This window comes from Pistacia vera, unplaced genomic scaffold (genome assembly GCF_008641045.1).
Source record: "Pistacia vera cultivar Batoury unplaced genomic scaffold, PisVer_v2 Contig297, whole genome shotgun sequence".
Lineage (NCBI taxonomy): Eukaryota > Viridiplantae > Streptophyta > Magnoliopsida > Sapindales > Anacardiaceae > Pistacia > Pistacia vera.
Window position 1 is genome coordinate 41,802 of NW_022196109.1, and position 27,514 is coordinate 69,315.

General features: G+C 34.9%; 2 protein-coding genes across 2 annotated transcripts; both read left to right on the forward strand.

The window, feature by feature from the left end:
- The first annotated feature begins 4,082 nt into the window (after nucleotides 1–4,082).
- Nucleotides 4,083–5,260, forward strand: LOC116135226 (uncharacterized mitochondrial protein AtMg00810-like). Its single transcript, XM_031420921.1, has 2 exons — nucleotides 4,083–4,304; nucleotides 4,964–5,260. The coding sequence occupies exons 1-2, from the start codon at nucleotides 4,083–4,085 to the stop codon at nucleotides 5,258–5,260; spliced, it is 519 nt and encodes a 172-aa protein (XP_031276781.1).
- A 7,278-nt stretch (nucleotides 5,261–12,538) lies between these two features.
- On the forward strand, nucleotides 12,539–18,023 carry LOC116135227 (cytokinin dehydrogenase 3-like). The gene is made up of 6 exons (XM_031420922.1): nucleotides 12,539–12,544; nucleotides 15,074–15,572; nucleotides 16,598–16,725; nucleotides 16,813–17,070; nucleotides 17,150–17,421; nucleotides 17,546–18,023. Exons 1-6 carry the CDS (start codon nucleotides 12,539–12,541, stop codon nucleotides 17,832–17,834), a joined length of 1,452 nt encoding a protein of 483 aa, XP_031276782.1. The 3' UTR covers nucleotides 17,835–18,023.
- The last annotated feature ends 9,491 nt before the right edge of the window (nucleotides 18,024–27,514 follow it).

The following is a 27,514-nucleotide window of genomic DNA, read 5'->3' on the forward strand; positions in this document are numbered from 1 at the left end:
AAATGTAATAGTACCATGATTGTTTTACCACGAAGAGCCAAGACAACACTTACTCAACCTCGTCTCCTAAATCAGAAACATTGTCCCCTCTCAGTTTAGCCTAAAATTCAGCATTCTTCATAGCTCCAACCCATTTCTAAACATGCGAACACTCAATTTGCACTCTGCTTCAATAAGCACCAGTGTCTCAAAGAAATACACGTGTCGTTAAGAGATCTCATCCTCTATTTCTCCTAAAACAAACGAGGGACCTTGCTCCACTCGTCTTGTCAATGAAGTGCTCAACGCTCAAACATCTAACACTAAACTCGGTTTCACAGTTCGAGTTAAGTCGAGTGAGGCCAGATGAAGAAACTCATCATTAAGGAATCCCTTCATCAAGAGAACCCATTCTCCCTCAAATACTTTCTTCGAGACGCATAAGTCAAACCCAGGATTCCTGTTAGAAGCAAATTAGAAAAACTTCTCAACAACTATAAACTCCTTCGGAAACTTCTCAAAAAACCTTTGCAATGTCAATGTCAACCACAAACAGCAGAAACTCTCAAGCCTGGCGAAGGCGAAAACTCTCAAGCAGCCACTGCAAATGTTTGAGAAACAAGCATTTCACTTTGTCATCACAGACCATTGCCACTGCCACTGCTACTGCAACTGCTGCTGCTATCACTTTGTGTTGTAGATAATCATGCAAGATTTTATAGATATTGCATGATTAAGTGTATAAATCTATAATAGGATATTAGGATTGTAATCAATATATATTAAGAACAAGTATGTAAAATAGGAAGTTCGATTATTCATTTTCTAGACTAGATTATTTGTTTCTTAGATTAGTTCTTTATTTTACTATATATTGATGTATAATTTATCAATACATATAATGAAAATCACAACCAGTTCTTTGTTTTTCACATGGTATCAGAGCAATGCTAGGTTGTTTCTCAACTTCGTTTTTTTTTTCTCTGCCCAAGTGAGCATTATTTGTGAGTCACCCTAGAGAATGGCTTTTTTCTTTTTCTCACTGCCTGCCTAGGAAGAAGCCTCTCTTGCCGATCGACCATTCCTTGAAGTCTAATCACCGGAGGAGCAGCGCATGAGTCTCACGCGCTACCTTTTTCATCTGCGACAGTCTTCACGTGCAGGCATGTGTGGCGGAGGACAGTGCTCCGATCACCCTTCCCGATTTCGTCTTGATATTTCTGGCGAGTCTGTGTGATCAGTTCCTCAATATCTCAAGCCGATCAAATCAGTTTTGTTGATTTTTGTTGGTATTAGATTTCTTTCTTTAAAGAGTTTTGTTGGCTATTTGTGTTGAGGTCAGTTTGCTAATTTTCGTCTGTAAGTTGTGTTGGCTATTTGTGTTGAGATCAATTTTTCGTCTTCTTACCATGGCTGATAAGCCTATAATTGATATGGTTCCTGTAATGTCAAAAATTATGGAACATAAGCTTAATGGGTCTGATAACTATTTTGATTGGAGTAAGACAATTCGTCTCTACCTACGAAGCATTGGTAAAGATGATCATCTCATAAAAGATCCGTCTGAAGACGATTCAAAGCAAACATGGTTGAGAGAGGATGCCCAATTGTTCTTGCAGATACAAAATTTCATCAACAGTGAGGTACTTGGTTTAATTAATCATTGTGAATATGTGAAAGAGTTGATGAACTATCTAGATTTTTTGTATTATGGGAAAGGGAATATTTCTCGTATTTTTGATATATGCAAAGCCTTTTATCGAGCTGAGAAACAAGATAGATCTCTTACGACCTATTTTATGGACTTTAAAAGGATATATGAAGAACTTAACGTCCTTTTACCGGTGAGTGCTAATGTGAAAGTTCAACAAGCTCAAGGAGAGAAAATGGCGGTATGAGTTTCCTAGCTGGACTCCTTTCTGAGTTTGACTCTACTAAATCTCAGGTTCTTGTCAGTTTTGAGACCACCTCCCTCAAAGACGTATTTACTAGGGTTCTTCGTACAGAAAGCACTCCATTTGTTCAGTCGAGTAGTGCTCTTGTAAGTTAGAATAATGACATCGGACGTTCATATAACAAGAGCAATAATAAATGAGGGGGTTCGAATAATTGTGATAATCGAAGTCAGGAGGGATTGTGTGCTACTACTGTTATGAACCCGATCATACAAAGCGCACATGTAGAAAGTTGAAAAATAAGGCCCAGAAACTCAATCAGCTCATGTTGCTGCTACTGATACTTCTGAGAAGACGGTTATGATTTCAGCTGATGAGTTTGCCAAGTTTTCTTAGTATCAAGAATCATTGAAGTTCTCATCTACTTCCATCACCGCTCTTGCCAAGTCAGGTAAACCAAATACATGTCTTATTTCCTCATCCTCTAAATTGGTCATTGATTCTAGTGCCACAAATCATATGACAGGTAATCCTAGTCTCTTTTCAACATATCATCACATAATTCCTTATCTAATGTTACTTTAGCTGATGGGTCAACTTCATGTGTTCTTGGGTTTGGGTCTGTTAACCCTACTCTGTTAATTTCTGTATCCTCTGTATTGACTCTACCACAGTTCGCTTGTAATTTAATTTCTGTGAGAAAACTCACTCGTGCTCTTAAATGTTGCATCTCATTTTTCCCTGATCATTGCCTGTTTCAAGATCTTAGGACTAGGAAGATTATTGGTAAAGGACATAAAATCTGGAGGGCTTTACATCCTTGACACACAGGTGCCCAGAACCACTGCATGTTCCAGTATTTCAAACCCTTTTGAGGCGCATTGTCGGTTAGGACATTCTTCTTTACCATTGTTAAAGAAACTTTGTCCTCAGTTTAATAATTTATCTTCGTTAGATTGTGAGTCATGTCAATTTGCCAAACACCACCGTCTTCCTTCAAGTCCAAGAGTCAGTAAACGGGCTAGTGTCCCTTTTGAATTAGTTCATTCAGATGTTTGGGGTCTGTGTTCTATTATGTCTAAACCTGGATTTAAATATTGTGTTACCTTTGTTGATGACAACTCTTGTGTAACTTGGCTTTATTTAATGAAAAATCGTTCTGAGTTGTTTTCTCATTTTTGTGCCTTTTGTGCTGAAATTAAAACTCAATTTAATACTTTTGTCCAGACATTAAGAAACAATAATGCCAAAGAATATTTTTCGAGTTCTTTTCAGTCTTATATGAGTCAGCATGGCATTCTTCATCAATCCTCTTGTGTTGATACACCGTCGCAAAATGGAGTAGCCAAGAAGAAAAATAGGCATCTTCTTGAAACCGCCCAAGCCCTATTATTTCAAATGCAAGTTTCTAAATAGTTTTGGGCCAAAGCAGTTTCCATGACTTGTTTTCTAATTAACCGCATGCCTTCATCTATTCTGAATGGTTCCACTCCTTATAGTGTCCTCTTCCCGTCTAAGCTTTTGTTTCCTATTGCACCAAAGATATTTGGTAGTACTTGTTTGGTTTGTGATGTTCAACCCCAGGTAACCAAGTTAGATCCCAAATCTCTTAAATGTGTTTTTCTAGGTTACTCTCGCCTTCAGAAGGGATATTGATGCTGTTGTCCTAGTCTTGATAGATATTTGGTGTCACTTGATGTTACTTTCTTAGAAAACACCCATTTTTTTCTACTTCGTCTACCTATACAAATCAGGGGGAGGACGATACTAATCTACACTGTCACATCCCTACTAGGCTACTCCTACATCTAAGGCTTCCCCACCTATTGTTCCTTCTCCGACACCACCTCCTGTCCTTCCACTACCACCAATTCGCATTGTCTATTCTCGTCGACAGGAACCTCTTGTACTAGTCCCTTTGCCATCAGATCCAGTCTCCAGTGATCCCGATACCTGTGTTCCTCGTCAGGAAGACCTTCAGAATTCATGTCCTACCTAAGACTCTTCGTCGTTGGATCCAACCTTGAGTGATCTTGATCTTTCTATTGCTCGTCGGAAAGGTAAACACAATGTACTTATCCTATCTCTTCATTTGTTTCTTATGACCACCTATCATCTTCTTCTTGTTCTTTTGTGGCATCACTAGACTCTTTCTCCTTTCCTACAATTGTTCATGAAACTTTATCTCATCCTAACTTGCTTAATGCTATGATAGAAGAGATGAATGCTTTAGCTATTACTGGTACTTGGACCTTGGTTGACTTACCTACTGGAAAGAGACCTATTGGATACAAATGGGTGTTTGCTGTTAAAGTAAATCCTGATGGGTCAATGGCTAACCTTAAAGCTCATCTTGTAGCTAAAGGCTATGCTCAAACTTATGGAGTGGATTATTCTGACACTTTTTCCTCTGTGACTAAATTAACTTCTGTTCGTTTATTTATCTTTATGGTGGCTACTCATTCTTGGCCATTACATTAGTTGGACATCAAAAATGTCTTTTTACATGGTGACCTTCAAGAAAAAGTTTATATGGAGCAACCACTGGGGTTTGTTGTGTAGGGGGAGTATGGGAAAGTTTGTCATCTTCACAAATCGTTGTATGGTTTGAAATAGAGTCAACGTGCTTGATTTGGAAAATTCAGTCTGTTAGTTGAAAAGTTCGGAATGACAAAGAGCAAGTTTGATCACTCAGTCTTTTACAAACAATCGGCAGTTTGCATTATTCTTCTTGTCATATATGTTAACGACATTATCATCACTGGGAGTGACACTGTAGGGATTTCATTACTTAAGTCCTTTCTTCACACCCAGATTCATACAAAGGATTTAGGAGTGTTGAAGTATTTCTTGGGGGTTGAGGTAACAGGGAGGAAGAAAGGCATCTTCCTCTCTCAAAGAAAATATGTACTTGACTTATTAACTGAGACAAGAAAATGTGGAGCTAAGCCATGCAGTACGCCAATGTTTCCTAATTCGCAACTTCCCAAAGATGGTGAACTGTTTGAAGATCCTGAGGGGTATAGAAGACTGGTTGGAAAGTTGAACTATTTAACAGTCACTCATCCTAATATTGCGTACTCTGTTAGTGTAATAAGTCAATCATGTCTTCTCTTACAGTTGACCATTGGGCAGTGTTAGAGAAGATTCTGTGTTATCTGAAAGGAGCTCCAGGACGTAGTATTTTGTACGAAAATCATGGACATACTAATATTGAGCACCTCTCTGATGTAGATTGGACGGGTTCCAATATAGATAGGAGATCCACTATGGGCTATTGTGTTTTTGTTGGTAGAAATTTGGTCTCATGGAAAAGTACAAGGCAAACTGTTGTGTCCCGATCTAGTGCAGAATCGAAATATAGGGCTATGGCCCAGTCTGTGTGAAGTAATATGGATATATCAATTTTTGATTGAAGTTGGTCTTATGGCCTCTTTGCCAGTGAAATTGTGGTGTGATAACCAAGCCGTTCTTCATATTACTTCTAATCACGTATTTCATGAACGAACTAAGCACATTGAAATTGACTGTCATTTCATTCATGAGAAAATATAGCATGGTTTAATGTCTACAGGATATGTGAAGACTGGAGAGCAACTAGGAGAAGTTTTCACTAAAGCTTTGAATAGGGTTCGGATTGATTATATTTGTAACAAGCTGGGCATGATTAACATCTATGCTCCATCTTGAGGGGGAGTGTTCTAGATAATCATGCAAAATCTTACAAATATTGCACGATTAAGTGTATAAATCTATAATAGGATATTAGGATTGTAATCAATATATATTAAGAACAAATCTGTAAAATAGAAAGTTAGATTATTCATTTCATAGATTAGATTTTTTGTTTCCTAGATTAGTTCTTTATTTTCCTATATATTGATGTATAATTTATCAATACATATAATGAAAATCACAACCAGTTCTCTGTTTTTCACACTTTGCAACCCGATGCCTTCAATCTCCCTGCCGTTGACTCTCCCTCATCGTCATTGTCTCACAAGTCACCATCTACATCTCCCTTTACGTCTCTGTCTCACTCTCCATCTAGGTCTCATTAATTCTCCCTTTGAATCAGCCAATTCCATGTGTAGTACTTGGATCATGTGACCCCTAAAGGGTACTTGAGTGGACTTCCACACTCCTGCTCTGTGCTTCTGCTATTGGTAGGGAAGTAGTAAGCCCAAATATTGACTTTGGGCCATTCCTCGCACACGCGCTTGAAGTGTAATCTCCATGCTATATCCTATGGAGGTAAGAGCTGCTCTATAGTAGTTGTTCCTACAACTAAAAAAAACATACAAGTGGCTTCAATGCCTTCACTCGGCTCAGCCACTCATCTCCTAGTACTCCATAAAATTTAGGTCAGAAACCTTCAGAAGAGCCTTTACTATTTCGACTGTTTGTAAACTCTCTACCCCTCCTGCCACCAGTTGCAATCTGTTTCCCTTCTGGTACACTTGATGGCACTCATGCAAAAAATCGTAAGGCTGTTTCACTTGTGTATTCTCCATTCGACTTAGTCGGCCGAACCGAGTCAAACTGAGAGTGAAATGTCCAGCTATGCTAACTCCTGGCATGGTCATAACTGGTGTCAACACTGAATAACCATTACTAACATCTTTTCTCCGATGATGAATCCAAGAATCTTCCCTAAGAACCAAACCAACTTGAGAAGATTTTTTGGTCAGTTTCCCAGCTGCAATAACTCTAACATAATTCTCTTCGTTGTTGGCCAAAGCCATCATTTGTAAACTCCACATCGTCTTTACCCTAAAATTTTAACACTTGAATTCGCTCAGTCTCAATAGCATTCTACATCCCAAGAAAAGCCGAATGAGCTATCAATTTTTTGCTCAAACTTCTGCCTGTACACGACTCCATTAAAGACACCTTCAAAGGTCGCATCTTCTAGGAAGAACCGCATGGATCTCCAGAACCTCTCATTTGACCATCCATACACGCTTAGATGAAATCAGTTTCAGTCGGCACATACTCGATCACACTTCAGCATGAACTATTTACACTCGGCTCGACCAACAAAGTTAGCTACGCTGGGTAATGGTCTCCATTCGGCTTAAAGACTAATAGCAAAGCTCCATTTAGTTCTGTGCAAACTCAAAACAATGTTTGAGTCAGTCAGCAATACACACGCTTGCATTCAAGATATCTTTGAAGCTGGTTGAATAACCTTCAAGGAAAACACCACCACCCAATCCAGCAAGCATGGGTAGCTGCATATAAAGCGGTAAAGCTATGTCCCAGTCGGCCCTTTACTTCACCTTTTACCTTACACCCCATTTGCTTTATTCTTTCTCTATTCGGCTTATTACTTAGACACATGCACATCATGCATATCACTTCTCCATTTGACTTGTTGCTTATCACATGCATACCATGCATGACATCACTAGAAAGTCTAAAATCAGGTTAAGCTATCCACTCAGCTCCACTTAGTGGATCAATTGGGAGTATATGGTAGTGGGATACAAGTGGCAACACCCACATGCTCATTCGACATGGTTAGGTCCACTCATTGCATTAGCATTTGGAAAAAAAACTCCACTCGGTCCAGGTTCACATTGAATCATTATCACCCGGCTCAACATTCCATGTGAATCTTCCACTCGAATTGTGATGCGCCATGTGAAATGGATTTCAAGGCCAAATTAAATCCCCTTCGGCTCCAGATAAGTGTATGTTGTCACCAATTTCATTCGGCTCTACCCAAATGCCTTAAAATTATATTTGGTTTAATTTGTTCTCCATTCAACTCGGGGGCCTTCATTCGGTCCCAAATGACTTAGTGAACACTTGTTTCCTTCATTCAGCTTCAACCAACAAATAGGCATGCATAAGCACCATTTGGCTTGGCCTTATCGCCATGAACTTCAATGACATGCTCCATTCGTTTCATTCTTCTCCAATCACGAATCCTCCACTCCGCTCAATCTCCACATGACCCTCAACAACCTCATATGCACAATGTCCAACTTTAAAGAAAAAGCTCTATACAAGCTCCACTTGGCATATACCATCTAGTCATCAGCATAAGCCAAGCCGAGTGGGAGGTACACACCCTCATCTTGAAGTGACTCCACTAAACTTCATCCAAGTCCACACCTGGACGAATCAATTCGAACTGACTCGACTCTTGAAGGTCACGATTCACATATTCTTACACCTATGGAAGGAACAACGTACTCTCCAAGCCACTCAATACTCCCAACTCAGGTTGGTCGACCAAACTTCTCCCAACTTAGGTTGGTCGAGCGAAACTCTATATTTTTCCCAACTCAAGTTGGTTGAGCGAACTTTCACATTTCAAACAATGGTCCATCCGACCTAACGAGCTGCTAGCATTGATCCGCTTAGTCTGCACTCAATTGATTAAATATACTCTCTAAGCTAAATAACCTTTAACTTAGAGAGAGAGAGAGAGAGAGAGAGAGAGAGAGAGAACGGGGGGGGGGGAGGGGGGCTAACTGTATGGGCAAAAACCGTCTTGGGCCTCACAGGCCTAATAACGAAATAAACATGCCACACCAAGGCTTTAGCCAATTCCGATTGGTCATGCTTATATTTCCTTGTGAATTGCCCACTCTATGAGTTGGCCATCCTACAAGTCAAGCTAAAATGGTTTCGACCCATTAGCCTACAATAGTCCATAAATAGGAAATCAAAATCTCATTCTATTCCTTTTCTGTTAAGATCCCAATCTTACTCAAACTAGTATATAACTGATAAGGAAGAAAATATCTTTCTTTCCTGATAGGGATTATCTCCCAAAGTAGGACTCATGTCTTACTAGGATTCCAACCCCTTGGGTTCACTATATAAACAGAGGCTTGCCCTCTCATAATTCATTCAATATCCAATATTCAATACTCAAAATCACCTCCTTACTCCTAAATTCTTACTCCCTAAATTCAGCGCCTTCTGGTCTCCGGTAATATTTCTTTCCCTAATTCTCATTAAATTGTCTCTTCCAGCCTTGTTGACTTGAGCGTCGGAGTGCCTACGACAAACACCACCTTGGTGTTTTCCATAAGCTTCACGCTAGCCTTTTCATGTGTGTAGGTCCAGCGGATTGTCAATGACCTCAACCTCACGGGATCAGACCCTATTTCCGTAACAGTAGATTTTTTTTTGCATATATATATGAATAAATATCCTTAACAATAACTTTTAATTAAGAATAAGGATCAATATATTTAAGTGTGTTAAATATCTAGGGGACCAATTTAATTTAAGTATCATATGTTAAACCTAATAAAAAGAATATGATATATATAGGGTTTCGGCATGTATGTGGGCACAAAATGTATTTATAATTTTATTTTTATACCTTGTTTTTGATAAATTAAAATAAGAATAAAGTTGTAATTATATATAAAAAATTTAAAATGTGGGATTTCTTTTATATTTATTGTAGAAAAAACAAATGTAACTATACTCATCACTTAATGTGTATTGAGTTGGTTGAGCCTCTTTTTTTCTTTTTGGTAATCAAATTCATATTCATGAGGGCATACATCAGCTCCTCATGAAGAGATTTTATATTCATTGAGTTATCTTAGCATGTATTCTTATATATATATATCTCAAATAAATTTTTGATTATTTTGATGCATTTATTTAGTATATTTTCTATACTTGATTGAAAATTAATGTTATTAATATTTAAACTTCAATCTCATTTATTTATACTATATAAGAATCATACTTTAATCCACCTTCTAAATTTAAACTATTGTAACATATATTTTTTACATAATTTTGTTGCACAAATTTTTATTTATTGAATTAAAAGAGTCTTCATTGCATGTTTTAGTAAGGTTGTTGTTTATTTTACAGTTGTTCAAACTTTATCTGTTCCTAATTTTGATTTCTCTCAAATTATTCATCTGAGTGGTATTAACTATGTTCTTTGGAAGGAGAAAATTCTCCTGGCATTAGAGTGCATGGACCTTGACTTGACACTTTGGGTGGATGAACTACCAAAAGCCCACGAAATCAAGCACCCAAGATGAGAAAAACAGGGAGCAATCCAATTGCTTGAGTTTGATGTTAATAAGGTCTCATATTGGGAAAAAGTATTTGTGGATCCATCTCTGATTGTGCTAAAGTGAAAGAATATCTCAAAGTTGTAAAAGATCAGTTTGAGACTTCTAACAAGGCATTAGTGAGCACCTTGATGACAAAAACATGTGTTTTGTGATAATCATTAGGATTTGATAACTCAGGAACAACCAATCGTTGAAAAACCACATCATCATGAAGATATTCTTATAGATCTAGTTACTCTGCATTCTCTAGCTGATGATGTTGATGTAACATTGAGAATATCTTTAAGAGTTAGGAAACTTGCAATTTCTTCGGATTATGTTGTGTACTTGCAAGATTATGACATGGACATTGGTGTTGAAGATGAATCTATTATGTTTTCATAGGCTGTGAATGGAAATAAATCCACATTATGGTATGATGCCATGAAGGATAAGTTAGATTCCTTGGCTAATAGCCAAGTCTAGGATCTTGTTGAATTGCCTAAAAGGGGGAAAGGTCATTGGTTGTAAATAGGTCTTTAAAACCAAACGAGACTTTTTAGGCAATATTAAACAAGATTTGTGGCCAAATGATTCATTCAACAAGAAGGAATTCATTATCACAATACTTTCTCTCCTATTTCAAAGAAAGATTCATTTCGGATAATCATGGCATTGGTGGCTCATTTTGATATGGAGCTACGTTGAATAGATGTGAAAACAACAAGCATTCCTCAGTGAAGATCTAGAGGAAGAGGTTTACATGAAACAACCAAAATGTTTTATTTCAGAGGGGAACAATCACTTGGTTTGTAGGCTTAAGAAATCTATATATGGGATAAAACAAGCCTCATGTCAAATGGCATTTAAAATTCCATAATGTCATTTCTTCATTTGGTTTTACAGAGAATATTATGGATCAATGTATATATCATAAGGTCAGTGGGAGCAAAATAATTTTCTTAGTCCTATATATAGATGATATCCTAGTTTCAGGTGATTTGGGCTTACTTCATGAGGTTAAGTGATTTCTCTCGAAACAAATTTGATATGAAAGATATGGGAGAAACTTCATATGTCATAGGCATAAAAATGGAGGGAGACAAATCCCGAGGGACATTAGGATTGTCTCAAGAAGCCTATATTAATAAAGTTTTAGAGAAATTTCGTATGAAGGATTGTTCATCTAGTGTTGCACCTATTGTCAAAGGTGATAAATTCAATTTGAAACAAAACCCAAGAAATAATTTAGAGAGAACAAATGATCAAGAATATTCCTAATGCTTCCACCATTGGGCGTTTAATGTATGCTCAGGTCTGTGCAAGACTTGACATTGCATATGTAGTTGGAATGTAGGTAGATATCAAAGTTACCCAAGTTTGGACCATTGGGGAGCTACAAAGAAAGTCATATGATACCTTTAGGAGACTAAGGACTATAAGCTTACATATAGTCATTCTGATAATTTAGATATTTAAACACTGACTTTGCTGGTTGCCCTGACTCGAGAAAGTCGACATCAGGATATGTCTTCTTATTAGTAGGAGGGGCCATTTCTTAGAGAAGTGCAAAACAATCTTTGGTTGCTACTTCTACCACTGAAGCAAAATTTGTATCATGTTTTGAAGTGACATGATAGGCTATATGGTTAAGGAGTTTTATTTTAGGGCTTGGAGTTGTTGACTCAATTTCCAAGACATTGAGATTTATTGTGATAATTTTGCTGCAATGTTTTTGGCCAAGAACAATAAAAGCAGAAGTCGTAGTAAAAATATCAACATTAAATATTTAGTTATTCGAAAACATGTCAAAGCAAACAAAGTGGTTATTGAGCACATCAGTATTGGATTGATGATTGCTGATTCGCGAACAAAAGGTTTACCACATATTGCTGATAAGTTATAAGAGACATGTTGGGCATATGTGACTAAGTTATATTATGTTTTTTTTCCTTATGTGACTAAGATACCTTTTATGTTTGTATCGCATTTTGTTGATTTAGAAGACTCCATTTATTTTCATATTTGTCTTCTCTTATTTAGTTGTATACATGAAGTTTGGAGAATGACAATGCATTTTTGAATTTCGGTTGTTGACATTGAATGAGCATTTGGAAGTTCATTCATAAAGTTGTGTACCATATATGGTTCTCACTCAAAAGAGAAAGTTGTATTGTAATATGTGGAAGACAATACTTGCTCTAAAAGGACTTATCGCCACGATTCATGCAATTTAAACTTTTTATTTATTTTTTTTGGGTATGAGGATATTATATTTATGAGAAATTTTGAGAATGTATCAATATTGAATTGATACGTATTCAGTGTCGAATGTAAGTTGTGGCCATTATTATTTTAACCTCCCATACTAGTTACTTGAAACTTCCCATCAATTATTTTGTGATAACCACCCTTTATATAAACTCTTCTTCTTTGATGGATAAGAAGTTATAAAGAATGTATAAACATTACGTAAAACCCAAAAATATCAGAGAGGCAAATATGGTCACTAGTCTACAAGAAAGTTTTATGATTCTCCATTGATACATGAAATAAGGTCTTGAATAGACTAAAACGCATCCCAATCTACAAGCCTCTTGGAATTTGATTACCACGATGGAGGTAGGTTCTTGAGCTTCCGCTTTCAATTTAATAAATTTATATATATATTGCTTACAAAATGTACATAAAATGGAAACTAATAGTAGTTATTTCATTGTCAAACTCGTTAAAATTTTCATTTTTATTAAATATTTCTGTCAGAACTTTAGGTCCCACGGGCTTATCCAATGTATATATATATGATACGTTTATTCAACTCAAGAATTTTTGAACATTTTGGTCTCAAAAGTAAATTTCTTTCTCTGGCCTGCAAATACGAAACTAAAACCGTGAATCAGATTTTAGAGATTATAATAATCCCAATACTGGTGATGAAACTTCATGCTCACATATGATTTATGTTTTCTTTATTTTAACAATATATAGCTGTTCTTGATATAACGTTTGCCATATTATAGGGTATGTTTGGTTTATTATTCTTATCCATATTCCCAATCCTATTCCTAAAATATTTGTTTGTTTAATTATTTGGGAAATATTATTATATTTTTTAATTTTTTTAGACCCCTTAAGTTTATTAATTTCATAATACCCCCAAGAAAAAAAGTTTAAAAATTAACAAAAATACCCCCACTCACCCATAGTTGTCAGATTCTGACAACCACCGTCGGTGGTAGCCGGAATATATCACAACGGCCTACAAACAACCGAAACTGGCCGGTAAGTCGTCGATCTGGCCATCAGAGACGGCCATATCTTTGGCTGTCGCTGACGACCAGATTTGGCCTTTTTCGGCCGTTGACAGCCAGATCTAGTTGAAAAAGGCTAGATCGACGCACGTGCAGCCAGATCCGACCGATCTGAGTCGTAACGCCAGATTCAGACCAGATTCCGGTGGTGGTGGCCGAAATCTGGCATTGTGGATGGGTGGTGGTGTTTTTATCATTTTACAAAAAAATTATATATTGGGGTATTTAGTTAAATTAGTAAACTTAGGGGGTTTTTTTAAATTTTTAAATTATACCTCGTAATAATAACCCTATCCAACTATCCAATACTATCCTCAAAATCCTATCCAAAATAATAAACCAATAGCACCCATAGTTATTGCAAAAGCTGTATTTCCTTATTTGATTTATTAACATTTATTATCTTTTAAAACAGTAGTAACATTCCATATATATATATATATATATACACACACACACATTTAGTAACATTTGTTTTTATTATATATGTTACTTTAATTTTTTTCATTGTCTTTATACCAAATTATTTATGCATATATGGTATCAATTTGCATATTATCATTTATTATATTCTTGGCATTTTTTCTAAATCATTCTTTAAACATTTTTTTTTTTCCTCGATTTCTATAGATTATACTATTCTCTTAGGAAAAGTCTAAATTAGAGTAAGGGATAATGTTATTCATACAATTATACTCTGAATTCATCATATCTGCTGCATTTTTCTCTTTGTCATCCTAATAAAGAATCTGGTTGTTCACACTGAAATCTATGTGAAGTAAATTCATAATTGGATTGTCATAAGGATGATGTACTCCTTGGATGTATCATATAGTTTATCTTTTTTCAAACAATAATATCATAGGTCATAGGTTTTTATTCAACAAATTTCATCTTAAATGATGTCGCATATGGCAATAATAGTATTTATTTTTTCAATTTTGGCATGATTCATTAAATTTTATTTCCAAAAAATAATTATAAAATACAGTTTGAGTCCGTGTTATTAGAGCATCTTCAATGGTGCTCTTTATTTTGAGGAGCATCTTTCGTATAAATAAAGAGCATCTTCATTAATTTTTAAATTTAAAGAATACAATTTTTATTCAAATATAATAGACTCTTTAAATTTAATAAAAATATTCTTTATTTTTTAGAAAGAGACTTAATAGAGAGAGAATTATAAATAAAATGCATAGGAACTTATAGTTTATTTATTAAAATTAGGATAGAGAGTGAAATTTGACTTTCTAAATATGAAGAGTCAAATTCACTCTCTAATTTATATTTTAAAGATAAAAAGTTTCTTGGATTCTTTATAATAAGAAGTTTGGGTCATATAAAGAGGAGTAATGCTACACTTACACTATTTTTATTACATCATGATATGACATATGTCACAACCACAAAAATTCTATTACAATATTAAAAATTCAAAATAATTAAAAATTTATGTGATTGTGACATATATCACTTCATCATGTAATGAAAATAGTGTAAAAGATTGATGTAAGTTTAACATTATGGTATAAAAAGTCTCAAAAAGAGTCATTTGAGATGATCTTAAAAACTTAAAATAAGTAATCCCTACTGGCAATTTCAAACCACCAGCTTAATAAAGATTTCATACGCAATTAATTCTCTATATAAACACCTCTCGTTTTCTCCATCATAATACCGGCAATTAATTTCTTCTTCTTCTTCCGGCAATTAATTTCTTCTTCTTCTTCTTTTCCTCTCTAAAGCAATGGCTATTAGCATTCAAATCTTCATATATTTCATTATCTTTTCAATCACAGGTTATGGAATCTCTACATGGGCTATTTCACTGCCACCCTAGCTCAGTGGCAGGATTCACTCAGACCCCGATGCAATCAAAGCCGCTTCTACCGATTACGGACATATTATTTCGGTGAATCCCGCAGTTGTTCTATCTCCATCATCCGTCGATGATATCAAGACTCTGATAAGTTTTTCATTCAAAAGTAATTCTACTCCTTATACAGTAGCCGCAAAAGGCAATGCTCATTCTACCTGGGGCCAGGCCATGGCTGCCAGCGGCGTAGTGGTGGATATGTTGTCTCTGAAAAAGAATGGAAACGGAAGTAGAATTATTGTATCCGGAAACAAGGGCTCAGGTTTTTACGCCGACGTTGGGGGCGAACAGCTGTGGATTGATGTATTGAATGAGACACTGAAACAAGGACTTTCGCCAGTTTCTTGGACGGATTATTTGTATCTGACAGTTGGTGGGACGCTTTCAAACGCTGGAATTAGCGGCCAAACGCATCGCAGAGGTCCTCAGATTGCTAATGTCAAAGAATTAGATGTTGTTACTGGTATGAACTTTCGGTCCTTAATTTTCATCTATGCTATTTTCTTTATGGAACGGCAGATATTGAATAATTCTATTTTAATCGTCCAAATCCATTATATGTATAATATGTATAATCCGGCCGTTTCAAAATTCAGTTTCATTGATTATAAACGAATCGGCCGATTGGATTTGTATATTGGAAAATCCACCTTATATATTAGTTTGGTCAACCAAATAATTATAGTATTTTAGAGTCACTATAAAAATTCAATGATACAATTCAATCCTACGTACGTAGCGTTGTATATACTCTTAACTCCATCCAAGTCAAAGGAAATCCAATTGCAGATTTTAGAAATAGACAATGACATTGATTGGTTCTTCCAAATATTATTTGTTTGAACTGCGGAATAAGCACAGTTAAATACAAGACATATACACAAAATATAATAACTTGATTATATTAATTAACTCTGAAACCATATTCATCTGCACCACATATTAGTAATCAATATAAGCATGATCTTAGCTATATATTCATGGATCTACTGCTTTTTATTTTTAATGTAGCTATTCAAATGTTTAAGCAAGAGTATGTATTATCATTTAGGCAGTTGTTATCTTATTTTCTGCAAAAAAATAATATTTGATTTTGATATCTTATTGTAACCTGTCAAATCAGTTGTTATATTAGTTGAAGTACAAACTTTTGATCTGAATTTTATATGTCTAACATTACCTGTATCATTAAATCATATTTTTAATGTTTCGTGTACAAGTTTCAGTTACTTAGAAAAGGAGAGAAAAAGTTTCTTCATCTTTTATTCTCAAAAAATTATATTTTCTTTTCTTTAGTTTCCATTTTATATGTCATTTATTTTAAGTTTTCTTAAGGAAAGAAATTATAATTTTCTTTCTTATTGTAACTTATGTTTTCCTTTTATAAATATCAAATGAAATTCATATTTAATGGCTTCATAAAAAATATCTTGTATTAATTTACAATGTAAAATGTCACATAAAAACTCATCCTTCGTTTTTGTGCAGGAAAAGGAGATTTAGTAACTTGCTCTCCACGACAGAACTCGGAGTTGTTTTTTGCAGTTCTAGGAGGTCTTGGTCAATTCGGAATCATAACGAGAGCAAGAATAGTTCTAGAGCCGACGAAGAAAAGGGTATGTATAATGTATAAAAGAGTATTGTAATCAACAGAACCTTGGTTCTTCTTATTAACTACTAACTATACCTGATTTGTTTTATAGGTTTGGTGGTTACGTATTCTTTACAATGATTTTGCTGCTTTTAGTAAAGACCAAGAAAGTTTGATTGCCATGACCGGAGCAAGTTGTCAAAATGTACCGGATTATGTGGAAGGTCAACTTTTGATGGACCCGAATACTAATCTTGATTTTTTTCCACCATCCGATCGCCCTAAAATAATTTCACTCATAAAACAATATGGTATCATCTACTTTATTGAAGTAGCCAAGTATTATGATGATAGCAGTACTGTGGACAAGGTAAGCTATCGATTTGTTTCAGTTTAATTAAAGACTTATAATCCATGTAAAAATTAATAATCTACTACTTTCTTCGCAGGAGCTGAAATGTTTATTCAAAAATTTAAATGGTTTCATCCCCGGATTTATGTACGAGGCAGATGTAACCTACCTAGATTTTTTAAATAGAGTACACCGGGACGAGTTGGTACTTCGGGAAAAAGGACTTTGGGAGATTCCTCATCCATGGTTGAATCTCTTTGTACCCAAATCTGGAATCTTTGAATTCAATAATGGTGTTTTCAAGGACATTCTTCTTAAGAACAACTTTACCTCATCACTTGTCCTTTTTTACCCTATGTTCCGAAATAAGTAAGTGTCTTTAAAACATCTAAAGTTCTTTGGTTATACACATACTTTGATTCTCCTCTCTTTTCTTTTTTTTTTTTTTTTTCCTGAATCAAAATAATGTTTGTTGTTCATGATTTAATTACAGATGGGATGATAGGATGTCTGCTGTTATACCAGATGAAGATGTTTTCTACCCTGCAGGATTTTTGGATTCAAGTGGCTTTGATAACTGGCAGGTCTTTGATAACAAAAATAAAGAGATATTGCAGTTTTGTGCCAGAACTGGTATTAAAATTAAGCAGTATCTTGGCCATTATGGAAGTAAGGAAGAATGGATTGACCATTTCGGCTCAAAATGGAATACTTTTAAACAGAGGAAAGCTCAGTTTGATCCAAAAATGTTATTATCACCCGGACAGAAAATTTTCAACTAACAGTTAAAGAGAGTACCCTATGTAGTTCTTGGAACAGGATTGCAAAGATCAATAAATGATGAATATTAACTTCTTGAATCCTCTATAATGGTTTGATAAAGGGTAGCACATTGACCGTATGATTTGCATAAATCCTGTACCTATAGTCTTAATAAAAAAAAAAAGGATTGACTTTTCTCTTGTTACTCAACCGAGGTTAATAAAAGCACACAGATTTGCACCTTGTCAATTCTGTCTTAGCTTCCATGGAAACAGAGTTCACAAAGCATGGAGTTTAAGGATTGTTTTGTCTCTATCTATTAATAGTAGTATTAAAATGACTAACATAAATGAGGGCGGCTTCTGCCCCCCATGTGATCAGTCAAAGGTTTCATGGTTTATGATACGTGAAGAAAGTTGACATGAATGTTATTGCGTTTGGCCGGTTATCATGAAATTGAAACACACGAAAAGTGGTTTTTTTGACTTTACAGCGCTATCTGGTACCATGAAAATTCCCAAACCATATTAGTAGTGGTCGTCTTTGTTCTTGTCGGAAAATGCATCTAAATATCTTTTCCGTCTAAACTGTGATTGTTGCGTTGCGTTGAAAGAGATAAATTTCAGCTTTAAAGACCCTTACCTTAAGTATCACAAAGATGGTTAAGCAAGGGCAAATAGGTATTTGTCTGTTCATATACATTGACACAATACAGCGTCTGCGTCGCTCATCTTGGATTGAAAACCCACTAATATGACTACTGAAAGCAAAAGCTTACAGTCGACGGATTAGAAAAAAGGAAGTCAATAGGAACTCTTTTTCTGATAAGATGTAATTCTCTTATATGGTCTAACATCCTCTTCGAGCTTCTGAGGATTTTTAGAGCTATGTGTGAATGATTAAAGATTTAATGCTTAACATATTTCATAATAATATCGATCATGAGGCCTGGAATCTCAACCAGCTGGGAGTTTCACTACCACTCCCAGCTCAGTTAGTAACAGGATTCATACAGACCGTAGGGAACTCCATTAATGCAAATTCTACTGACTATGGACTATGGATCACGATACTCTTATAAGTTTCTCATACAAACAGTTCTAAACCTAATAATATATATATAGCAGCTGAAGGCATTGCTCATTGTCTCCGTAGACAGGCCATGGAGTCTGGATTTATCTGTTGAATGCTATACTTAAAAAAAGGGCTTAAACAAATTTCGTGGATTGATTATTTGTACTCTGGCTGTTGGAGGGACACTTTCTAATGCCAAATGAATTCCTCAGATAACAAATGTCAAAGATCAATTAGATGTTGTTTCCGGTCTTTTTCAGAAACAATTTCTTTATGGAATTATAGGTATTGTAATCCAATCTAAACCGTCCCAATTCACTTGTTTATGTAATCTAATTTACGATTCAGTTTCTTTGATTTTTGGTCAACCAAATATTTAGATTAATTTTATTTCACTAGTGGTCCAATTCAATTAATTTAACAAACCTAGAGCTTGATATTAGATGGATATCGACTCTTAACTGAAAAGTCTAATCAATTAATTGAAAATTCTACAAGTAGGCCAATGTCTTTGATTGATTAATTTTTTTAATTTTCAAATGATATTATTTGTTTGAAAACGTGGGATAATAACTACAGTTAAATATAAGATACATTCATAATCACTTTGAACATATAACTCAAGAGTTAAAAGACTTTTTTTTTTTCATCCAAATAACAAGTCGTAATGACACCTTTTCACCCACAGGCTTTTAAAATATTATTTTACTATTCAAATTTATATTTTAGTTGCAAACAGATAACAAACTTGGTCCGGGGTATTAGAGCTTTTGAAGAGGGGAGGCCGATGAGTTTTTTGGTGGTGGAAGGTTGGATTTTGGTGATTGAGATTTATCAGAATTTGACTTGGGAGGGACGGTTGCGTAAACCCTCTAATTGCTCGATTGTTAGCGATTAGTGAGATCGACGGGAGTAGGGTTTAAGGGATTTTGGTGAGTGATGATCGGGGAAAAGAATGGTGGTGGTGTGGGGTTACAACGATGCCGAAATCGAAAACGGAATATAAATTTAAATAATAAAGTGGTATTTTAAAAATACGTGGATGAGAAAGTATCATTAAACCATTAATTGGGTGGGAAAAAGTCGTTTACTTTATTACTCAACCATAAACCCATATTCATATGCTCTATAAATGACTAACTTTGACCTCCATTTTCTTTTATCTTGATCTTCTTAGTCATCCAATTTGCAATATTATTATTTAAATGAATATATAAATCGACTCTAAAACCATGACATCCTCCATTATCCTATCTAGATGTTATGGATTCATTATATATATTGTTTTGGTATAGAAATTCAAAATCTTATGTAATAATATTAAATTGATTAAAAGAAAGTATGTTTGAACTTTGAAGTATTTTACTCAAGTTAAAGTACATTTGCTCATTAAAGACATATGGAAGAAACGATAAGTTATTGGATTCAGATTCCAGATGCAGCACACTCAAAATCGATTATGTAGACATTATGTTCATACCAGTTTTTTCGAATATAATGAATATGTTGTTAAATCAATCATGTAAAATCACATTCACATTAATAACATGTATAAAATCATTATTAACTATTCATATACATGTTTATACACATTTATTAAATGCGGCAAAAGTAAATCAATGTAATACTAAGCTTCCGATCATAGCAATTGTTGTAGAACTTCTTTTGTATCAATTATGGATTCACGTTTCTGTCTCCTCAAAGTTTTATATAGTCTTTCATTAACTAAAATTTCAGTGTGATGGCTGTTGGGTTAAAAATTGAGTTAATGGGGACCTATAACCTTGTTAGGAACCAGGGAAAGACTTACAAAAGGATATAAAACTTAAGAGAAAATTCATGTTTATTGAAGAACAAACTTGGCTATTATATAGCCTTACAGAACAAACTGAAATAAGAAATACCAGCCCACGTCTAACAACTCCTAATAATGTGGTAAGACTAATTCAAATATATCTCTAGCCCTTGACAATAGGAACTTATTGACTGAGTGATAACAAATAATCAAAACATAACCTAACAATTTCTCCCTTAAACTGAATGCCACAACCACTCAGTTTATATCAATCTCAGAGCAGCTTCAAGAAAGCTTCCAGCTTGAGTGGTTTAGTCATCACATTAGCCAATTGTTCTTGTGAGCCACAGTGCACCAACCCCACAATACCAACCTTTGTGAGCTCTCAAAGGAAATGGAAACGCAACCATGCATTATGGGTTCTTCGAAAGTTTGATTGCAAAGCTACTATCACAATGAATAATAGTTGAATTGCCTTGATTCTGAGCCAGCCTTTCCAACACCCTTTTCAACCATACTGCTTGGCATGCACACGAATTTGCAGCGATAAACTCCGTCTCTATGGTAGACAAACTTACTACTGGTTGCTTTCTTGATGACTAGGATATGGCTCTTGAACTCAATAAAATCACATAACCTTAGTTGCTCTTTCTATCTTCCAAATCTCCAGCATAATCATTATCGGTGTAAGCAACAAGTTCCTCATTTCCTCCCTTCTTATAGAAAATTCCAAAACCAGCTGTTCCCTTCAAATATCTCAACACCCTTTTTGCCCCCTGTAAATGAAGCTCAATAGGACTCTCCATATACCTACTAATAAGACTCACCATAAACATCATGTCCGGTCTTGTAGCTATGAGATACATGAGACTACCCACAACTTATTTATAGTAGGTCTCGTCCACTTTAACTCCACCTTCATCCTCGCTCAGGCAACTCCATCAATTCCCATGTGTCATTTTTTTTAATTGCTTCCATTTCCACGTCCATAGTTGTCTTCCATTTCGCACTCTTCACGACATCGTCAAAGTGGATTGGATCAGCAACTGCAAACATGGCTAAATGAGTTGCATTATCTTCTTCAGAAATTCCATCTCTGGTTTCATAGTCTCTCATCCAAGCTGGTGGTCTTCTATTCCTCCCTTCATGTGAGCTAGGAGAGCTTTCTTCAGTTAAGGAATAAGATGAAAACTCTCATTCTTCTATATCAGCATCAATATCAGATTCACTCCCCTCTTCATTCTCATCAAACACAACCGTGTCCTCCTCATGATCACCCCATTCCAAATCACACACAATGGCTTCTTCATACTTTTTATCCCAATCCCAATTCTTGTCTTCTTCGAATACAACATCCCTACTTATTATGATCCTTTGTGAAATTAAATCATAAAGACTATATGCCTTTGACTCCTCACTAACGCCCAACAAAACTCAGCTCAAGCTCTTATTATCCAGCTTAGTTCTTTTACAATTAGGCACATGAACATGAGAGAGACAACCAAAAACTCAAAAATACTCAATCGAAGGCTTAACTCCACTCCAAGCTTCTCTGGAGTCTTATTTTTCACGGCTAATGTTGGACTCCGATTTAAGATATGCACCATCTAGTTGATTGTTTCAGGCCAGAAGGTTTTCAGAATTTTCTTTTCTGAAATCATACTCTGAACCATATTCATAATTGTTCTATTCTTTCACTCTGCAACTCCGTTCTATTGTGGTGTGTATGCAATTGTCAATTGTCAATTGTCTTTGTATACCATTTTCATCACAAAAACTAGTGAATTCTCCTCCTCGGTCAGTAAGTAATCCTCTAATAGATGAGTTTGTTTCCTTCTCAATAAGAATATTAAAAATTTTGAAAACAACAAAGGCTTCTGATTTTTCTGTCAAAAAATAAACTCATGTTTTTCTACTAAAGTCATCAATGAGAGTAAACAAATATCTTTTCTTGCTGTCAGAGATAGGCTTGAATAGTCCACAAATATCAGCATGCACTAATTGAAGAATTTGTGAAGCTCTCCTAGTGCTTTTCTTTGGAAACGAGTCCCTTTGTTGCTTCCCTACCCTGCAATGTTAGAAATATTTTACATTTCTCATAAGGTGGTCCATGTATTAATTTTATGATATAGTTGTTTTGAAATAATTAAATTAACTAAAGGGCATGATGGTGATGGAGAGGTTACTGCAGTACTGCAGTTAATTAAATAACTGCAGTTTGGGAGTTTTTGAACTGCCATATAAAAGAGGTCTTCTCTCTCTATTCCCAAATTAATTCATTACATATATTTTTCTTTATCCATCAAAAGAAGAGATTGATAATAAGGAAACAAAGGGAGAGATATATAGTGTCTTCTTTCACAATCTCATTTAAAGATTACACATGGATTCAGGTATGTTTTATTGGTTTTATAAATAGTGAAAATGCATCAAAGTTTCTGATTTTGGGGATTTAAGATTATGCAATTTTAGGGCATAGAAATATGGTTATATTGTTGATTCTTTGCCATTCATGGAATTGATAAAATTGCTATTAAGATAGTTGTTTTCCTTGTGGTATCAGAGCATTAGGTTTAGAAACTGATGTATTTTCCATTAAGTTGTTTTTTAATATATTAGGGTTCTTATGGGATGAAGCAATTGAATTGGGTTTGGAAATTGACAAATATAAGGGTTGTTAAATTTGATTGGGTTTTGTAAATTTGATTGAGTTTGTGAATCTATTAAGTGGTTGGAAAGTTGGCCGAAATCAAATTTTCTCATGATGAAATGTGATTTTCCAGATTAGTTTTTCAATAAAAAATTTCCAGAAATTCGGTCAAATATTGACCCATATGTTGATCCAGCCCAATTCCCTTTAAAGTCCATTTGTTTTAGTTTATATAAACCGAAATAAAAGAAGCCCAAGCCATAATTATTTTTAAGTGAGCCCAATTCAAACCCAAACACAAACCCATTAAGAAAATTCAAACCCAAACCCATTAATAATAACCCATAAAGAAGCCCAACTCATTTAGTCAAACGGGTAAACCCGATCCAGTCAACATTCAGATCGGTAAACAGGTCAAACCGCTCCAGACCGTTGACTAAACGATCAACTGTTAAAGTTAACGGTCTACCATTAAATTTAACGGTCAACCATCAAATTTAACGGTCAACAAGTCGAATTTACCCAATTTTGACCTTGGATAGTATTATAGTTATTATTTAAGTTTGATACTATATTATGTATACTTTGTTAGTCACCAAAGTGGCCAAATTAGAATGGTTATCATATAGATATCAAACTAAGTTAGATTTACCCAATTCAAACCCAAACACAAACACAAACCCATTAATAATAACCCATAAAGAAGCCCAACTCATTTAGTCAAACGGGTGAACCCGATCCAGTCAACATTCAGATCGGTAAACAGGTCAAACCGCTCCAGATCGTTGACTAAATGGTCAACCGTTAAAGTTAATCAAATTTAACGGTCAACAAGTCGAATTGACCCAATTTTGACCTTGGATAGTATTATAGTTATTATTTAAGTTTGATACTATATTATGTATACTTTGTCAGTCACCAAAGTGGCCAAATTAGAATGGTTATCCTATAGATATCAAACTAAGTTAGATTTACCCAATTCAAACCCAAACACAAACCCAAACCCATTAATAATAACCCATAAAGAAGCCCAACTCATTTAGTCAAATGGGTGAACCCAATCTAGTCAACATTCAGATTGGTAAACAGGTCAAACTGCTCCAGACCGTTGACTAAACAGTCAACCGTTAAAGTTAACATTCAACTATTAAATTTAACGGTCAACCATCAAATTTAACGGTTAACAAGTCGAATTGACCCAATTTTGACCTTGGATAGTATTATAGTTATTATTTAAGTTTGATACTATATTATGTATAATTTGTTAGTCACCAAAGTGGCCAAATTAGAATGGTTATCCTATAGATATCAAACTAAGTTAGATTTAATTACTCATGATCGTTAGATGCTTTAAAGAGATGACATGATGTAGTTGACATAAGTAATTTGAAGTTCATAAATTATAAGATATTTAAAGATCGCCCAAAGGTAGATTAATTAATCCTATAATTATGAACATAATTGTGGTTAATTAATGTACTTGACTGGGTGTGTTTAGTATATCCAAAGATAACGAACATGTCTAATGAAAGTACATTTGATTACCAATTAAGAAAATTGCATCAATTAAGTTTAATTATCGTATATCGTTATATCTCCCAAAGGAGATTCTCAATATACATTTATGTTTTAATAATAATAATTTTTAATAGCTGAACCTAAAATTATGTATTAGATATAAAACTCAAAGCATTAATGTGTAAGCATAATTTTGATTTTGCAGCATCTGCTCTTCATGCCTCATCTGTTGTTAAGTTTAATGAGTTCAATTATAATGAGTGGAGTGAGCAAGTCGAGTATTATTTGGGTATTCAGAATCTCTAGCTTGCACTCATGACAGAGAAACCAACAGATCTCACTGAGAACAGCACTGATGAGGAGAGGTCTTTCCATAAAGAATGGGAGAGATCGAATAGATTAAGCCTGGAGTTTTTACGGATGACAATAGCAAGTGAAATTAAGACCTCATTTCCTGCCACAAAATATGCTAGGGAATTTATGAGATTAGCCAAAGAGACTTCTCAGTCTGAGGCCGCTGACAAGTCTCGTACTAGAGCATTAATGAGTAGGCTGACCACCATGAAACATGATGGTTCTCATAGCATGTATGAGCATGTGACTGAGATGTCAAATATAGCAGCAAGAATTAGGAACATGGGAATGTCTGTGAACGAAAATTTCCTAGTTCAGTTTGTTATTAACTCTTTACCTTCTCAAATTAGTCCATGTCAAATTAATTATAATACAATTAAAGATAAATGGATGATGACTGAGCTTCAAACTAAGCTGGTACAAGAGGAGGAAAGATTGAAGAAACAAGGAGTTCATTTAGTTAATCTTGTGGGCTTGTCCGGAGTTAAAAAGAAATCCAACAAGAATTATGGAAAGGGCAAAAGGCCACTGAAGATTGAAGAGTCTTCTACCTAAATCCATAAGAAGGATAAGACTAAAGAAAAGTGTCACTTTTGTAAGAAAGTTGGACACTATATGAGGGACTGCCTTAAACGTAAGGCATGGTTTGAAAAGAAATGTAAGCCTAGTGCTTTTGTATGTTTCGAATCATATTCATCAGAAGTTCCTTATAATACTTGGTGGATTGATTCTGGATGTACCACTTATATTTCTAATACTATGCAGGGATTCCTTATGACCCAAACCATAAACGACAATGAAAGATTTGTATATATGGGAAATCGGGTCAAAGCACGAGTTGAAGTTGTTGGAACCTATCGTTTAATTTTAAGTACTAGACATCATTTAGATTTGTTTAATATTCTTTATGTACCGGAGTTATCCTGTAATTTAATATTTTTATCTAAACTTGATTTAGAAGGATATTCTTTTAAATTTGGGAATGGACGTTTCAGTTTATTTAAACATAATTGTTTAATTGGTTCTGGTGTGCTTTATGATGGATTGTATAAATTACATCTTGATAGTTTATTTGCTGAGACATTGTTGACCCTGCATCATAGTATAGGAACAAAACGTGCTTCTGTAGATGAGAAATCTGCTTATTTATGGTATAAACGTTTAGGCCATATATCAAAAGAAAGAATACAAAGATTAGTAAAGAATGAAGTTTTACCAAATTTAGATTTTTACTGATCTTGGCATTTGTGTGGATTGTATTAAGGGAAAACAAACCACATCCACAATTAAGAAAGCAGACACTAGAAGCACAAGACTCCTTGAACTAATACACACAAATATATGTGGTCCGTTTGACGTACCTTCTTTTAGTGGGGAAAGCTATTTTATCACTTTTGTAGATGACTTTTCACCTTATGGATATGTCTATTTGTTGCGTGAGAAATCTCAATCTGTTAATATCCTGGAGGTATTCATTACTGAAGTTGAGAGGCAATTAGATAGAAAGGTGAAAGTAGTTCGATCATATAGAGGTGGTGAATATTATGGTAGATACAATGAATCTGGACAGTGTCCATGTCCATTTGCTAAATTCCTGAAAAGTCGAGGCATATGTGCTTAATACACAATGCCAAGGACACCGTAACAAAATGGTGTTGCAGAAAGACGTAACCGTATGTTAATGGATATGGTTAGGATTATGTTGAGTAACTCCTCGTTACCCTTATCATTGTGGATATATGCATTAAAGATTGTTGTATATTTATTAAACAGGGTTCCTAGTAAGGCAGTTCCAAAGACTCCTTTTGAACTGTGGATAGGAAGGAAACCCAGTTTGAGGCACCTACATGTTCGGGGTTGCCCTGCAAAAGTCAAAATCTATAATCCACATGAAAAGAAACTGGATTCAAGAACGATTAGTGGATTTTTTATTGGTTATCCAGAAAAATCTAAAGGGTATCGTTTTTACTTGTCCTAATCATAGTACAAGAATAGTTGAAACTGGAAATGCAAGGTTCATTAAAATGGTGAAACTAGTGGGAGTGTTGAACCACGTAAAGTGAATATTCAAGAAGTCAAGGTACAGGTTCTTGCGCCTATGGCTTCTATTGAGGCTGTGGTTCTTGTAGTTGTTAGACGTTCTGATAACAATCAAGAACAATAAATAATTGAGCAAACACTTCATAATAATGTAGCAATCAATGAACATGTAATGGATGAACCACATGAAGTAGTAAATGAACAACAAAAAGTGACATTAAGAAGATCTCAAAGACAAAGGAGATCTGCCATTACTAATGATAATGTGG